Source organism: Actinia tenebrosa, unplaced genomic scaffold (assembly GCF_029948245.1).
Source record: "Actinia tenebrosa isolate PJP-AT-01 unplaced genomic scaffold, QUT_ActTen_1.0 PGA_scaffold1__47_contigs__length_23844297, whole genome shotgun sequence".
Lineage (NCBI taxonomy): Eukaryota > Metazoa > Cnidaria > Anthozoa > Actiniaria > Actiniidae > Actinia > Actinia tenebrosa.
In genome coordinates, this window is record NW_028292578.1 from 17,441,127 (window position 1) to 17,458,989 (window position 17,863).

General features: G+C 35.3%; 2 protein-coding genes across 4 annotated transcripts; one reads left to right on the top strand and one right to left on the bottom strand.

Moving 5' to 3' along the window:
* The first annotated feature begins 1 nt into the window (after position 1).
* LOC116308051 (ras-related protein Rab-3A) lies at positions 2 to 3,900 on the top strand. Its single transcript, XM_031718405.2, has 2 exons — positions 2 to 419; positions 1,822 to 3,900. The coding sequence occupies exons 1-2, from the start codon at positions 103 to 105 to the stop codon at positions 2,132 to 2,134; spliced, it is 630 nt and encodes a 209-aa protein (XP_031574265.2). The 5' UTR covers positions 2 to 102; the 3' UTR covers positions 2,135 to 3,900.
* Positions 3,881 to 17,251, bottom strand: LOC116308046 (oxysterol-binding protein 1). Of its 3 annotated transcripts, XM_089032130.1 has the most exons (11): positions 16,989 to 17,251; positions 16,050 to 16,286; positions 15,738 to 15,943; positions 10,834 to 11,054; positions 9,943 to 10,407; positions 9,017 to 9,145; positions 8,504 to 8,749; positions 7,608 to 7,829; positions 6,958 to 7,053; positions 5,991 to 6,184; positions 3,881 to 5,287 (listed from the first exon to the last, which is right to left on the bottom strand). In XM_089032130.1, the coding sequence occupies exons 2-11, from the start codon at positions 16,247 to 16,249 to the stop codon at positions 4,924 to 4,926; spliced, it is 2,343 nt and encodes a 780-aa protein (XP_088888256.1). In that variant the 5' UTR covers positions 16,250 to 16,286; positions 16,989 to 17,251; the 3' UTR covers positions 3,881 to 4,923. The 3 variants fall into 3 exon arrangements, with proteins under 3 accessions (XP_088888256.1, XP_088888258.1, XP_088888257.1); XM_089032132.1 differs by lacking the exons at positions 15,738 to 15,943; positions 16,050 to 16,286 and having other exon boundaries at positions 16,989 to 17,250; XM_089032131.1 differs by lacking the exons at positions 15,738 to 15,943; positions 16,050 to 16,286; positions 16,989 to 17,251 and adding an exon at positions 11,910 to 12,063.
* Between the last annotated feature and the right edge of the window lie 612 nt (positions 17,252 to 17,863).

Sequence of the window (17,863 nt, forward strand, 5' to 3'; positions counted from 1 at the left end):
TTATCAGTAACCAGCGCTTTTTCAAAAGTTGGTCTTCCTGTGGTTTTGGATTTATCGCTTCCTGTCATATCAAGAAGGAAATTATTTTTTTCTGTGAAAAAGATGTCTCCCACTTCAGGCGATAATGCTGAATATTTCTTTAAAATAATAATAGTTGGTGATTACAGGACGGGCAAGACATCATTACTCTGTAAATACACAAATCAAGAATACGAACCCTCGAGTGACTCATCCATGAATGTGGATTTTAGCGTCAAAACGCTAGAACGAAACAACAAGAAAATCAAACTCCAGATATGGGATACTGCCGGACAGGAAAGATTTCGAACAGCTACTGCAAGCTATTACCGAGGAGCTAGAGGAGTGTTATTAGTGTATGATATAACGAAAAGAGAGTCTTTTCATAACATTATATTCTGGTAAGGATGGATTGAATTGATCAACTTATCTGAACATTATTTTGTAATGATCGGGTAAGCTGTATAATTGTCTTTCGCTAATTTTATAAGTCGTGACGTAATGTAACATTGAACTTATTTGGTAGGATGCAATCGTGATTGTCGTAGGAATAACCTCAGGAATATTATGAGAATCTGGACTTTTAACATGCCTTGTTCGATAAATTCGATAGAGTGCAAAAAATTCATCCGCAAAACACTAATTATTACTAAATAGTACAAAATAGTGCTAATTAAATAATAGAAAACAAGGGAATTTGCATGAAATTGTGCTATTTAGTATTAGTAAAATTTCACGGTTATATTGTTTGCACTCTAGAATGTGAAAGTGTGACAGTAAGACAATCTCACCTGATATTATAAGGATTTACTTGTTCAACATATAGATTGCCTGTATATGTTGCCATGTTGGATTTGAACAAAGATTCTGAACAGTGGAGGCTATGGTCGGATCGTATGCTCATGGTTTTAAAACTGCATTTATAGTGCAGGAAAGCCTTCTGGAATGAATGGGGGAAATAATGACTAACTGGATGTAGCTTGGGCTTATATAGTAGCTATATTTAATAGAGGGATTTTAAAATGATAGTAAGCAACTTAGTGATAATGTACAGCTTTGTTTCATGGGCCAAGTAAAAATCACTCTTGAAAAAAAAACCAAGTCTAGTTACTGGGCCTATGAAACAAGTTGTACGATCTGAGACTTAAGGTGAGGACAGATGTGCAACATTGCCAGTAACAAATTTGAATCGGGGTGACAAACCTTGCAACAAAATTACGCAACATCGCTTGTGTCAGCCTGATATGCTTAGAATTTGGTCAGCGGTTATAAATTTAGTGCAAGCTGATTGGCTTGAAATGTCAAAATTTTGCACGCAGTGTTGCAGCCCTGTTCACATGATGAAATTTGTTACGCGCAATGTTGCAAGAGTAGAGCACAAATCAACTTCAGATTTGTTGCATACACTAAGTTTCAGGGGTAGAAACACGCTGCAACAGTCCTGTTGCGTGCAATGTTGCACCATGTGTCTGTACCTTAACAGTCAAAATAAAACAAAGGAATATAGTCTACTACTATTAAGTATTATGCTTACTTACCATTTTTGACCTGTCTTTCTCTTGAAAATAATAAGATTAACAGCAGTTATTATGGATGCATGCAAATAAGATGCAAATAAGACAAGCGCCGTATTGGCCTGACAGCCTCACTTGTATGATTCTTAATGCAAAAGAATTTCTTATTGCAGCTCAACTGTTTGAGTCGTATCCATATTGTTTATTTTTACCTGATCTTGTATCCTAAAATGAAATGGTCTGAAATGGGGGAGGTCTATTGATAAATTTGTTGTTTTTGTTTTTCCAGGTATAGTGAAATGGTTAGACATTGTGTAACAGACTCTGTCAAAGCAATAGTTATTGGCAACAAGTGTCATCTGAACTGTGATAGAGAGGTCAGCAGTGTCGAAGGGAAGCAACTTGCTGAAAACATTGGTCTTCCATTTTATGAGACAAGTTCAGTTAAAAATATAAATGTTACGGAGTGTTTTGATGAACTGGTAGATTCTATACTTCTGGGTTTAGAAAGACAAGAGATTAACAGGAACTTAGATTCAATTACTCTTCCAGATAATAAACATTGGCAAAACAGACATGAGGTGGAAGGATGCTCTTGTTGAAGGATACTGGTAAACCATGCCTGGCATGTTCTGTAATACGAGTCATTATTGGGTGTATGTGACATCACAGAGCCCATGCAGTAAAACCATGAAATAAAAACAAAGTTGCTACTGACAAATAGTAGCTATTTAGTAACTCATAGTTGCTATCACTCAGCCAGCACATTCATCATACAAAGACAAATACACAAGAGACCATTTGTGTCTTTTGCTTAATAAATATCTGGTTGAGTGCTAACAACTATTACTAATAGTCACTAAATAGCTACTATTTGTCAGTATCAACTTTGTTTTTATTTCATTTTACTGCATACGCTCTACCATATCATGAAAAACTTTGCAGGAACTTGCACAAATTAATAAGTTCAGTAGACCTCAGTAGGCCATAAGACCTACAAAACTTTGCACTAATTTGTACAATTTTGTTAGTTACATTTTCCATGAATATATTGTATGCACTCTAGCCACGCCACCACAGTGGCTAGAGTGAAGACATTAAACCTGTGAAACAAAATTTAATAGTTAAGATGTAATAGTCAAATAGACAAAAGAAAACAAATATGAATACTAACGTGTATTAGTCTAACATCCATTTCACGGGTTAAATGACTTCACTCTAACTCTAACCAGTTTGTATCTCTTGGGCCTAGAGTGAAGTCACTAATCCCGTGAAATAGATATTAGACTAAAAAAAACCTCTATTATACGTTGACTAGTATTTTTTTTTCACTGGTTAAATGCCTGCACTCTAACGGGGTTCCTATTGAGAAAAGACCTGTCATCTGACCCTGTCATCTCTTTTCAATAATGCGTGATAAGAAAGATTTTAAATAAAGTTTATTTAATAATTCTGCAAAACAAACACTACCTTTCTTGTAATGCATTAGTTTTAAGTTATTAAAATTTTCTAACCTAAGGAATTTTAGAACCCACATGAAATGAAGGTAATGAATGGTCATTTATGAAACTCAGTGAATTAAACAGTCTTGCATTTTTTAATAGACTGCCTCAATAGACAGGCCTTTTAGAGTCTTAACAGACCTCTTTAACTGGGGTGAAATGTTTCCCCATTTCATGTTATTCTCTAGAGCATCAATTCTTTGTTTTCCCTGCTAGCAGAGCCTATTTTGCTTTTGTTTTGGTTGAGAGACAAAAATAGACTCTGCTGATGTAGGACGTTATTTCTGTTGTGCATGTGTGACGTAACTTAGCAATGCTGGACTCATGATTTTGACAGCTGCTCTCGTCAAACAATGTTTGGCGCTACGGTGTTACATTTGCTCATGCACACTACATGTAATCGGTTAAAAACCGGTTTTAAAACTGGTTTTGTTTATCCACAATCGTGGATGGCGGTGTATCAAAGGAAACCTCTACATTGGCAGAGTCTCCTTCCTCCCCACCTGAAAGAAAGGAAAGAAAGAGAAGAGAGACTCTGCTAGCAGGGAATTCGTTGTTAAATGGCTGCACATGGAATCATACAACACAAATAATTGTGCATATTCTCGATGGAATGACGTGGTCTGAAATGGGAAAACATTACATCCAAAGTGAAAAGATCTATTTTTTATAGCACAAAGAACATAAGAATCTCCTCGAATTAAGGTCTTGGACTTGCAATAAATATGCAAATCTACCAAAGCAAAATTAAGAGCTTTCAAGAGAGACCCCCTGCTACTAACTTTAAAATAATTATTCGCCCCCAGAACATTTTACATACATTTAATAATTCATTTGATAACAATAAAAAGTAATCTCTTCATTTATTTCCTGAAGGTTTATTTATCACTGGCTTTTGTGGATACCATGTTAGTTGAATTAAACAAAAAAATTACTTTGATTTCTTTTATCAACCAATTTGGCATTAAAGGTTAGTTTAATATTGTTCTCTTGGGAATGACAGCAAACCACCTATAAAAAGCATATTAAGACAAGGGCGTATCTAGGATTTTTCAAAAGGGGGTCCCTACACACCAAATGTTTTATCATGACGTCATAACACTATGGTATGATTTGCTCTTTTTTATCACTTTTGTGGCTTAGAAAGGGGGTTATGGGCACCCTAGGAGCCCCCCTAAATACGCCCCTGTGAGAGTGATTGAAATCTACCAATGAAACATTTACTACAATGATATGATTGACTGTGAACTGTAAAAAAGAACTTATGCTTCTTTGCAACTACCATCAAGCTTTAACACCAAATCTTTTTATAAGCTAACTATGCAAAGATAATTTTCTTTTAATAAGTTTCAGCTTATGAAAAACCTAAGCATCTGAAATGGTATAGATATTGTGAAGTTAGCTCAATTCCACAAGGTTTAATGACAACCTATTTAAATTTAAATATCATTACTGATGTTATCACCTGTAAAGTTATTATAACCTTTTTCAGTTATAAGAAGAATTGTCAGATTTAACCAAGACCTTAAATCATTGTGAGAGGAACTACATATTTTGAACCAAGAAGTGTAGTTATGCCTTACAGAAAACTGGAAAAAATGGCCGATTAACATGCTTTCCAAACTATCTTCAGCTTGCAACACTAAGCTGTTACAAGAATAAAATGTAATTTTGAATAAAGCAAAGCGAATTTTATTATTGTATCTAAATTTCCAAAAAAACGCTGTCAGGAGCTTTAGCAGATGAGGATGGTGGTCCCTATGATGAGGATTGAAATGAGGAAAAAAGACTACTGTTCTTGGATCGGATCATTGTTGAACTGAATTCAATCATGGGACAATAATAGTGGTTATTAATATTGATTCTGTAGACTGATTTTCTTGCAGAATTCAGTATATATCTGGAGAACAAGAAAAATCCCCTTTTTCTTTGGCCTCCCAGTAACCCCCCTTATATACATGCATAGGAGTTTCGGTTAGTTCATCAACAATTTGTTCAAACCAGACAGGCTTGTAGCTTTCTAAAACAATGCCTTCATTCAGAGCATCAGCAGATTCTTGTTCTCTGCGACGTCTCCATGCTCTTTGCTTGTCTTCTATTCTAAGTTTCTCCTGGTTGGCCTCTTCCCACTTGCCGTTCTCCATCAGACGTTGATCAGGTCTGTTACGAGAATCTGTTGGAGCAACTCCATCTTCCTCCTCATTTAAAGTAATGGCAAACTCTGTCATAAAGTACATTTGGTCATGCTCTGGACTGTAATGAAAAAGGTCAAATGCATTGGTAACGGTAGTGGTATAGATGTATGATCTGGTAAAGCTAATCACAGGGTTTTCTTAGAGGAAACCATAGCCTCCAATGGCTGTCATCCTTAAGATCATCACACTATGCTTTCCTTTTGTGACATCCTGGAATGTCTGCAGAGAAGGCTAAGGAAATGAAAGTTCTGGAACCGACCTGTCATCTTAAACATAATGATTTATGTAATTATGACAACAAGTTTAATTTGAATACCACCAAATTTTTCTGAATAATTTTTTTTAATGTTTTTTTTTTAAATTTATTCATTGGTATGTGCTGTTGTCAACATAAAACCTCATGACACCATGATATGGTCAAGGGATTAAAATAGAAAGAAAAATTGAAGTGCCTGAGTTAGCAATTTGTTTGATTGACAGAAACAGAGTTTAAATAGAACTAGAACCAGACAAGCTAGTTATGGTTGGGGTTGGATTCTGAGGAAGTTCCAAAATGGGGGTTGGAAGGAGGGGGGCAGGTGCAGTCTTGCAACAAAATAGCATAAAGATTGCTAGAACAATATCAATATATTTTTTTAGAAAAGAATCTTTCAAAACAGGAAAGGTTGACAGCTACATCGGCATCTTCAAATTTGCCCTAATGTTTACATTCATTTTGATGAACTGAACGACATTTTGAGTGACCACAGTGTTGTACTTACGGGGGTAAGACTCTTGTCCATATTGTGGAAGGTGGAAGGGTCTGGGGTTGTCCCTTCTGAGAGGATGGAGGCACTGCTCCTTTACCACCTGATGGCTTATGATAAACTACTTTGGCACAGTCAATTTTGTGGTCCCATGTTCCTGATATAACATATCGTACCACCTTGGAAGCATCAGTAACCACACCAGTAACCTAACACAAGTACAAAATGCAGGGTGTGTCAGATAGTAACATGTGCAGCCATGTGAATGCTTTGTATAGTTAACTAAGATGATGGCTATGAAGTAACATGCACCCAAAAAATAAGGGAGTCAGTTTAGTAGTGACTGGTCAGTTATAAGTTGATGAAATAACATTTTATGCTTATGTCTTATCTTCCAAGTTTTTAAATGACATTTTGCAGCATGCCTGAAAAGAAAAAATACCAAATCCACAGGGTTCGTGCTACACCTCCGACACTGTCAAAATTCAAGGACTTTTTAAGGACTTTTCAAGGTCCAAAAATATGATCATCAAGGATCAATTTTGTTTGTGGATTTCTTCCAACAATGCATAGGAACCATACGTTATTTTTAGGCTCCATATCATTGACATGAAATGATGGAAAATAGCATATAAGTTAACAACCTTATTCACGTAAGTAATAAATGGATTTTCAACAAAAATTAGGTTACTGTAGATAATCATAATAAATAAACAACCGTTGCATTTTCAAGGAACATTCCAGGAGTATCCAGTAACATTGCTATTGTCAAGGGCTTTTCAAGGATTTCAAGGAGTAGCATGAACCCTGAATCCAGGCACATTCCTTTTGTAGCAATCAAGAACCACAAAAACACAAGCCAGGTAAGCAAAAAAACTCGGCAAGAATATAAAAATAAAAAAGGACTGCTAGCAGGGTTACTACGAGATATATATTACATATTACATCTTATTTGGAGTATCGACCCTTATCAAGGACTAACCTTTCTGGGAGTGTCTCTACCAAAGTAGTTATAAGCATCATATCTTAGATGGCAATTCTCATTTGTGGTGTGATTGACTATGTCCATCTCACCAGACTGACAACAAAGAACAGAATAATATTCAATGGAATGAAATATTTTTGAGAGTACTAATGAGGTTTTATGTGGTTTTGGATATTTATGGTTTCCATGTTTCTTCTGTACAAACATTCTCAATTACAAAAAATGTCTATTTTATCTTCCTCCCTGTAGAAGATATTGTAAAAGCAGTGCCCTCCTAATGAAAACTCTTTAAGGAAAGGAAAGGAAAGCCTAGGTGGTGTGCACTGCTAATGGGCCACCTTTTGCTAATTTCATCATGTTCAGACTCCACCAACCCACCAACAGATAAATGTAGAGTTGCATTCTGTTCTCCAGGTTCTCTGGTTTTCTCCTTTTGAAAAATCAACTACTAAATTCCAATATGATCTGCCATCAAAAGCTTTAGTTGTACAGCTCTGGTTCATATATTAAGTAGAAGTAGCAAGTGGATAAGTAAAAAACTTAAACACAATTTAAAACAGATTGTAACTATACTGCTATTTCGGATATTAATTTTTTGTCAAAATAAAAGAGAAAGAAGGTTATCAAAATTGACACAGGCTATTTACCTGATCAACCCAAAGTCTTCCTACTATAATATTATGTACTGTTGTAGTAACTTTTCTCCATGTGTAATGATTGCCTGATTTGGTAAATTTCAAATGTGCTACTCCTTGTGGGATGATCTGCAGGTATTTGCCACGGAACTTGCTTGTAGCTGTGAATTCTTGCCAGAATATCCAGTCCTTATGCTCAACATGAAGTGCTGATGCTGGTGGGTGATGGCTCACCTACAAGTAACAAGATAAAGATTACCATAATTTGGGTCAAGTGGCATCCTGATAACACAAACTTCTTGGGACCAGGTTTAAGTTTGAGATAAAAGAACCCCTTATTTCTTCAAGAACGAGGTAATCTAAGCCATCTCTAAATAACTTTCTTAACGGGTGTCAGAAAGTTGTCAAAAGGATAGGCAAATTTTTAATTTTTTTACCAAAATTATGTTGGATCCCTGTGTGAAAAAAGGGACTGAGGATTTGATTTTTTCCAACCTTCTCTCAGAGCAAATAAATATTACCCTGGGTTCCCGACAATAGATCTCTTTACCTTCATATGCAAATTGCCCATTTCAGACCATATGATATTCCCCTGAGAATTGTCCTTTGGGGTTGAAAATTTTAAAACATTTACATATGAAAGAATCAACTCCCAAGAGTGGCATCACGTGGTCTGAAATGGGTACAACGAAGGTTGAGAGGTCTATTGGGCGATACTCCATTGTCCAGCTGCATTTTCAGCATGTTCGGCCCTTGTAGTGTAGCAGTTAACACATCCGACAAGAAAATGGAAAATATGGGTTGGAGTCTTGCCAAGGCTAAATGGCTTATGATATTTTTCTCTTACTATTTATTTAACATTACCTTAGGACTAATAATGGTAGCACATAATAGATATATATATATACCTGCTCTGCAAGTGAACGCCATCCTTTTTCCAATGACCTATCACATTCGAAAGTCTCCCCCAGCAGGGGATTGAATGGTTTGCCTGTTCTATGACTAGTAGTTGAATATGAAGAAACAGTAAATGCAGCAACGTAACACATTTGTTCTAACGATGAATGACAAGCTGCTGCTCTGTCAAGTACTTCTGAATACTCCATGTCCTCTGTCAATCTTTGTAACATAGACAAAGGTTCATTAAAGTTGACCTGAAAAGCAATAAACTCTGTGTAAGAGCTACTATGAGTGACTGTTCATTACCAAGGTGGGCCAAGTAGGGAGGCCAAAGTTCCCCAACCCCTCCCTCTCTGCAGTCCTTGAGAGAAAACAAATTAATATGGATGACATTCATTCAAAGCCTTGATTTTTTCTTAATCAATGTATTACATGGTCTGAAATAGAAAAACATTATGCCCAAAGGAATAAGATATAATTTACTGCAAAACAAAGAACAAAAGGTAGTAGTCTTGACTTACTGGCATAGGAATCTTTGTGAGTTCTTTTCCTATACAATTCTTTAGTATACTCCACAAGTTTATACTAATATCTGGTCTAGGTTGAATGGACGTTCTACGCTTCTTTACTGATTCCTTATCAAAAGAGGGCTGTTTTAAAAAAGAGCAACGATAAGAATGAAGTAAAATTATTTATGGGTAAGAGAAATGGAACTATAAATTTAGAACTTCATCAAATAATAAGCAATTATTGGTGTTGACAAAGCAACTTAACTGCACATGAGCAGACTATCATTTGCAGCAAAATAGCTTTTCACCATAATGCACATGAGCAGAATATTATTTCTAAGGTAATTATTTGCAGTTGTTTCTCTTATGAAAATGATTGGGGAAAATAATTTGAATGATAATTGCCATTATGTGAAAGACACAGCCCCAGATGTCTAGGATATTGGCTTCCACCAATTGAAAATATAGTCAGACTGTTGGAAATTTTATTGACTTAAGCCAAAAACCTAGACTTCTTGATATGGCTTAAAACAAGGACAAATTCCTTGAGTCACATGTGTACAAACAAAAGTGATTTGACACCAATAAAGTCCTTAGTTTAAGACAAAAGCTCCATTTAGCTTTCTATTTTCATTACTTTACGGAGTCAAAAATTAAAGGTATGTTTAACTGGGCTATTTACAAGAACAATCAAGGCTAGATCTGCCAAAAAAGTGTTTTTAAACACTGCTTGTGATATCATTAATGGAGGTATAATATAATATATGAGTTCTATTGGTCCAACTGAACACAGGAAAACTCTAGGATCATAATAATCTGGATGAAAAACAAATTCTAATGCATTTACCACTCCTGGGTGGATGGCTTAATGCCTAATAGGTTTTGAAAATATTCCAACATAGTCAACAAGTCTCTGTTGAATATCAATATCAGCTTACATAAGATGATATAGCAGCAAATGTACCACTCTGAGGAAATACTGTGGCCAGAGTTGTGACTGTGTTCTCTTTGGGCTTTTCATTTTTTTCCCCTTCTACTTTGTTTTCCATTTCTTTAGGCAACAGTGGTTTGGCCTCCACCTCTTTTCCATAGCTTTCTGAACTGGTTGAGCTTTGTATACTTTCTTGGCTACCCCTCACAGATAAATCACTAACTGAATGTTCTGATATTGCATCAAAGAATTCATTTTCATCTTCATCGCTGTCATTAGCTACTACTTCATCTGGTGGTTCTCCCGGAGGGCCACCACCTCGCCGTTGACATGCTCGCTCTAGAAAATTGTGCTGTCTTGCTAGGACTTCGACAGTCTCTTCTAGGTTGATACGTTGGTGTCTTTCATATTCTAAGGATTTGTGCCACTTTTTCTCTTGTGCCTGGGCCAAGTCCAGGAATTCAGCACAGGCCTGAAAAACAAATATATTCAGTAACAATGTTAACTTGATGCCAAAGAGCAGATTTCATCTGACTATGTCACAGGGACATATCGAGGTCTTGGTCGTAGGGGGGGAGAGGAGCTATGTACCATTTTCCTATCAATACACAACAACCCTTTTTTAACATGGTCTGTTAATGAGGAGGTTGTAAGTAAAAATGGGTTCAGTAACTACCAATATTGAAACAGAGAAACATTTTCGTACGCTCATGCATGCATTCCTGTATTTCCTCAAGAATTCAGGAGCATTTGAAAAATGAAAAGGAATTTTATTCTCCTTAACCTATTCAAACAATTTGGGTACCATACGTGGATAATAAATACATGAAATAATTAGGGTAAAGTTTCAGGGACTGCCCACAAATGTTATACGAAAAATATTCAGTTTTATACATACACTGATCATGGCATTAGAGGTGATACGGAAAAGTGTTGCCTTCTCGTTGACAGCCTTCAATTTGTTGATAAGAGTTTGATTATCTTCAATTTCTTGTAGCTCCCCTATAGAACGCTGCAATGCCGAGCCATGTTTTCCTACCAAATCATTACAAGTATGGAGGTCTTCCAGTTTTGCACTCAATGGCTTGATGTCCTCAAATGGTTCATCTTCTTCCTCATCTAAAAAACATGGTTCGTTATCATGAGATAAAGAGAATGAACAAAATGATAGGATGGGATGGTGGGGGTGTACTAGCTTTCTCCCAATGTGATGATGATGATGATTCATGCCTTTCAAAGGCAGCCCATGAAAGAAAGACATTCTCTGTTTTTGTTTCAAAAACATACTGCAACTCGAATATTAGAGTATAAATACCTTAGTAATAGTATATGCATCCAAATTGTAAATAGGAAAAGATTTCAAAATAAAGGAGACAAAAATACTACTAGTAACACAAGTTTTAAATTAAGGACTCAAAAAGTATACAAATCTGCTATTTGAATAGCATAATAATCCAGGCCAGTTAATTGATAGAATTTAGAATTCAGCTACTTGGTATGTCACTGGTAATGCATAGAAAATTATTAATAGATTCCACAACTAATAATTCATATATTTGACTTGTGAACATTACCCACAAAGATTAGCATTCGAGATTTTATACAAAGCTACATTGATAATAACAATCGCAGCAGTGCATTCATGAGGCAAAATGAAAGAGATAGCTGGGTGAATGGGATATTCATTCTTTGTACATTCAGTATTTTAAATAGCCAGGTCACAAATAATCTCCACAAAATGTTTGCTACATGCTTGAATATATATATATATATATATATATATGTATATATACCAAGCTTAAACTCACTGTCTGGTTATAACCTTAACTTCGGAGTGTGCAAGAAAAGTTTTTTAATATGATTTTTCAATGGAATAATGCAGGAGGGTGAAAGAACTTGCAATGCATTTTCTTAAAGAAATCAAACTAAAGCTCTGTCAGTGTACTGCAAGCCACTTTTTTTCATTTTAGTTACCTTGGTCATTGTGTGTAAAACACCGGCCATAATATTTTCTCCTTTTCCTTGTACTTGGAGTAAGTAAAACCTCTTTTCTATTGTCAAGATTTTCTAAATCTTTAGTGGAACAGTTCTTTATGAGTCTTATAATGAACATCACATTACAAGAATACTACCATTTTTCTCGTAATTTGATAAAATGTATCGTGCTAGTTCTTGTGTCTAAAATATGCATGTCAAGTTTAAAATATCCTTTGCCAGGAAATTTGCTCTGGTAAATGTTAATATCTAGGTGCTATGAACAGGAACAGTTGATAAATTATCTGGAAGCTCCAAATTTTGAATTAAGGATTCTGTATGACACAGATCTTAGACTCAAAAAATGGACTTGTCCGGAAGGTATGAAACTAATGAAAAACTGTTTTTCTATTGATCATGAAATTTGTACCTCATTAGCCAAAAGAGCTTCAATCAAAATACAAAACAGACCGAGACGAGAGAGCTGAAACAAAATAATTCAATATATTCACAACTGTATTTTTGTGGTTTTATTAGTCAATAACAAATAGACATTCATCAAGATACCCTTGTTGTCCTCTTAGCAGGTACCTGCTTTGAAGAAATTTGAATATATATATTTTTTAAATCAGTTCAGAGAAAAAAGCTACTTATGTCCACAAAACAATGAAATAAATAGTAGATATTTTATAGAAATTTCGTACTTATATTCATAAGGAATCTTGTGTGCTTTAAATATTTCACCCTGTTTAGCTTGTCATTGATACAAATGTATTTAATTCCGCAATAATTTTAAGAAATAAAATATTGTGAAATATACTCTTGGAGTCGAAAAGATGATAAAGTAGCAAGTGTGGAGTTCAGTGAACACTGTTAAAAACCAGTAGAGCATAAAATGAATCCAATAAATGCTTCCACTCAAGACCAGGCAATCTAGAATAACTGACGAGCTAAACCACGTTTTAGCGGTCAACCACTAAACCTTAAACAATATTTTACATTTTCATTTAAAGTTGCTGTTTACCTTTATGCTGGGATTCCAGGTGCAAAAACCTATGAAGCTTTTTGGTTTGGATTCAAAAAGAAAGTTTATAAAGATCACTTGAGAATTAAATATTCAAGAAAAGCCTAAAGAAATAGATGATCCAAGAAAAAAACAAAGACAATTGGAGACAGTCTTGTTGACAAACTGTCAGATTTCTCTTCTGTCATTGGTTGTAAATGAAATGTGACATGTAATGTGTTGCTAAGTGACTGGTTCAATCTGTGACTGGCTCAAGCAGTTGGATTCCTATCATCCCAAGTAATAGATGAATGTAGCTGGTTATGGGATTATGAGAGTGTTAAACCTTTGTTTAATTACTAATGACAGAGGTCAAGAACCAAAGAAATCGAGGATTTGATTTACTCACCAAAAATCCTTAAAATAACAAATTTCCTTTTGATTTATTTTTAAGAACAATTCAGATCTTTTCTTAAAAGTTTCAATGCGATAACTGGACTAGAGATAGGAATGGAACTTACATAAAATACATTTTAAAAAGACACTCGGAATAAAAACCTTAATGGAAACAAACAGCAAGGTGCAGTCTTTATTAAGAACAAATGTAGGAAAAAATGATCTGAAATAGGAAGAAGCTTCATAGCATTTTACAAGACAAAATATCCTAGTAAAAAAACAATAGAAATGTTGTTTTGGAGAAAAATATACAAGTGGTACCTTGTGAAAGAGACACTTTTTTAACAAAAACATGTAAATAACCAACTTAGTAATGATAGCATAACTAAACCATCTTACTAAGTAGGCAATACACCCTTGCACTGAGTCCCGAGAGGATTTGCAAAATAAAGATGGCCTATTGTTTTGTCCCCCAGTTCCTTTTGGGACTCAGTGCAACAATTATTTTCTCATGTTATTTAGAAACAAGAAAATATTTCTGATAAGAGAAGGGAGAAGAAAGAAACTGGGAATTGGAAAGTGCTGAAACAAAAAGGAATTTTATTTTAAATAAATGTGACAACAATAACAAAACAGAAACAATGACGAAATACAAATTAATATCAACCATTGAAGCTTGATATTTTTGCTTGCTAAACTTAAGATTACCCATTTTTGGCGATGAAAAGCTATAAACTTGCTGTTTTATAATTTAATGGTAACTTAAAATTAAGATTTTATGAATTACAAAGAAAGAGTTTTATTTACCGCAAAAACAAAAGAAAAATGCATAAATTTATTTTATGTTGATCATGTCTGGCCCAAGTGATTGATTATAGTATCCTAAAAAGAATTTTGCCCAATCGCACATAGACTGATTAATGTTAAAACAACAGGAGATGCAGTTTTAATAGGCAATCTCCTGTGTTTATATAATCATAACTCCAGCTATATACAATTATTCACATAGTAATTATAGCCAATGGCCTGAAGACAGGTGTAGTAAAAGACATGGTTTGGAAAAATACATTTGGTTTTGTTGATTACACTGACCAGAAATGTTTGAATAAATAAAAAATAATGGAATAGATTTTCCCAAAAATAGCAACTGAGTATATTTTAGTACTAGTTGAGTTAGAAAAGAACTCAGGGGTATCAATAACAACTTTGCTGGTAAATCAAGGCTCACTGATGTTTACCAGGAGAAAAAAGGTCACCAAATCAAAATAGAAAAAGTGTGTGAAGTGTTCATCTTTTCCATCTCATCAAGGATTATAGTAACATGCTTTGAAACATATAATAATAGATGGTGTGAAATGGGTATGTTTGAAATGGCTGGGGATGGACTTGACGGCTGTCAAAGTTACTTAGCAAGGTTGTCATCTTTAGAAAATAGGAAGAAAATAGAGATGTCCAGAAAGAAGCAGCATTATTGATAAATACAGGACTTAAGATAATGGCCAGACATCAGTCAATGTCTGCCCAGAATTGGAACTTGTCCAGCCAATCTTTGCTTTGCCGGTCATTTAGACCAGTGATGTTGAGCTTGAAACGAGATATGGTTGACAGAATGGAGAGGTATATTTAGCAAATAACAGATATAAAGATTCCAGGTAGGATAGGTATGTTTTTTTGGGGGGGAGGGGGAGGGGAGGACTTGGGCATTAGAAGGGAGGGTCCTCAGTAAAAAATTGAGCTTTTGTGGAGGATCAAACCTTTTTATTTTAACAAAAGCTGGTTTCTTGTTGACTAAATGGGAGGGTCATGAATTTCTTACTAATTGAAAGAGGAAAGGTTTAGTGTATATCCCATAGCCCTCCCTCCCTCCCCAATAGAAAATCTAACTTTCTTTAGTTGAAAGAAGATTTCTAGCATATTAACACTATGTTAGGCATGACCAAACAGTGGGACCATCAATCTAAGTAGAGCTACCTCTCTTTGGACTACCTTAAATTACACTTTTATCATACATAATGAAAACAGGTGACAAATTAATCAGCAGAGGAAGTGTAATGAAATGAAAAGAATTCATTCTTGGTACTTTTGTTATTAACATCTAGGAAAAGATTTCCCCTTGATTGATACTAGACTGTACAAAATTAGACTTGGATATCAAGGTTTAATTTGTGTGCGTGTGGAAACACGTCAGTATCAAATGAGTAATATATTCAATTTTTTCTGTCAACGTTAAATATATTTTTATACAAACTAAACTGATGCCGGAGGGTTAACCCAGATCGATACTAATATTACTCTTGCTTTAAATAAGCTTACCTTAATATATTTGAATAAAACTATATAACGCTATTAAATTTGTTTTCAAAACTGCGTTTAAAATACTAAAACGAGAAAACAAAAACACTCTTAACAGTGCTCTATACACCACAAACCTGATTCCAGCATTTTAATAGCTTTAGCTTTAGCCAGTTCAAGGGCTGTAACCCATCTCTGTCTCTCTACTTCGCTTGAGGCTCGAAGGTGGAAAGCTTGAGTGCCGCCATTTGAGATTACGAAACTACAAGCGTCTAACGTGTCGATAAAAGCCCCCGCTAAATTAATAGTTCCCCTGCATGTGTGAGCCATTTCTGCCTGGCTCCTACGAGATAACCAAACCGACTGTGAGCAACAACATTAAATTAAAACGTGGACACAAAAACTGAATCGTCAGCCATGTTGGATCACAACAGCAAGAGGCACTTTACCTGTAGTACGACAATAAACCATTGGACAGCACAAACCAACGTCTTTGATAACCTTTAATGTAGTTAGTCCACTTAAGCAGCCAACCCCTGAAGTGGTCAGGGCAAACACGGCCGTCTGGCATCTTTTTCTCGGGACTTTTCTTCACATTTTTACCTTTCTTTGGAAGATCGATAACTGTGAACCCGTCAACTTCGGCCATAATCACGTGATTCACCTATGCCACGGAGACCTGGACTCTAATTATCGACCAGAATTCCGAATTACTGATCACAAAATATTTCTTTATTTTTGTACTCAAAATAATCTTTCACCAGCGTGCAATCGCATTACTGGATAAAAAAAGCTTTGTAAAATATTCACAAGGTTTCATTTTCGATAGGAAACAATTATTTTCGGCCAAGAAAAAATCGAGACCGCTGACCAACATGAGGTAATAACGAAAGAGACTTGCAGAGACAAACATAAACATAAACTTTGCATACCATATAAAATACAATCAGCTGATTTAGTCATATCCGGAGTTATGTTTAAAAGATATGAGATGTGTACACATTTTATTGAAGCTAGTTAGCTAGTTAGTATCATTATAAACCAAAACTTATATCTAATTTTATTGATCTCACAAGCGATGACGAGCATGAAATTATGTTCATTAATGATCAACAAGTGATTTACAGCACTGGTCCGAACCTCCACACGTCAAATTCCACATTACGTTGCTTAGGAGATAGCAGTATAGAAACTACGAGTCCATAGACAAACAGTTTATAAGAATAAATTCAATTAGCACGAACAAGTCAAAAATAGTTCACGCGAACGAACTTGTGTACAAGGACAGAGCTTCCATCTTGAATTCGAGAAATATTGTTACAAATTAGGTACGTTTTATTAGCTCTTAGGTAAAAATCCCTTGGAAAACGTAAAGCATGGATGCTTACCTTCTTTGTATGGTTCAGTTTGAGTCTCGACATCGTGTAACCACGGGCATAAATTTTTGCATGTCCTCGCCAGCTCCTTGTCCGTCATTAAGAAATACACCATTCGAATATCTTATTTCAAGGAAAAAATATTGGTAAATCTGTTAAGACATACTCTAAATAATCTCCTTTGAGGTATCAAAAAGAAAAAGAAGTCAAAGCAAGACGTTATCTCCTAAAATTATAAAAGCCATGTTAGGTTTCCACTGATCTAGCTTAGTTATTTCCTATGTACGTCAATCATTAACTTCGAGAGCCATTTGCGTAACTGCTTCCGGTCGAATCATTTCCGACGTACTTCCGGTATTTTTCTAGTGTTAAAATGAGAAAATTATTTTTTTGGTGACTTAAAGTCTTGAAAATTGAAAATTGAAATTGATAGGAATGACTCACTGGCGGATATTAGACAGATGCATTGCCAGCACTGAGGCCATTATTAAAAAGATTTGAAGAATCCATTGGATGGAGGACACTGATACGAATAAACCATACTTTGCTGGGGAGAAGGGGCACTTCATAACGAGGGCAAGGTTAAATAAAAGTGAAATGATATTCGAAATGCGGAAAAAATGATTGAGTGAAAGATGTTGGGTTGAAGATCCTTTTAAATACCGCGATAAAATAGTCCATTTTTATAAGTACCGGTATTCGTAGCCGATGGAAACACACCTGTTTACCTCCTTCATTCTTACATACATTTTCTGCACATTTTCACTTCTCTAGAGGGGTTGAGAGGGGAGGGAAACGTTTGCGTTACAGATACTGAGAACGTCTGCGTAGGAAGCTAACATCTAATACGACACATTTTACTGTTTTATATTGCTGGTATCTTTCGT

Excerpts from the sequence above, each read along its gene's own strand:
- LOC116308051 (XM_031718405.2), top strand. The coding sequence starts at position 103 with ATGTCTCCCACTTCAGGCGATAATGCTGAATATTTCTTTAAAATAATA. Across the intron at positions 420-1,821 it reads TTTCATAACATTATATTCTG|GTATAGTGAAATGGTTAGAC; the intron begins GTAAGGATGGAT and ends TTGTTTTTCCAG.
- LOC116308046 (XM_089032130.1), bottom strand. The coding sequence starts at position 16,249 with ATGGCCGAAGTTGACGGGTTCACAGTTATCGATCTTCCAAAGAAAGGT. Across the intron at positions 10,408-10,833 it reads CCTCTAATGCCATGATCAGT|GCCTGTGCTGAATTCCTGGA; the intron begins GTATGTATAAAA and ends TTTGTTTTTCAG. Across the intron at positions 9,146-9,942 it reads TTGCTGCTATATCATCTTAT|CCCTCTTTTGATAAGGAATC; the intron begins GTAAGCTGATAT and ends TTTTTAAAACAG.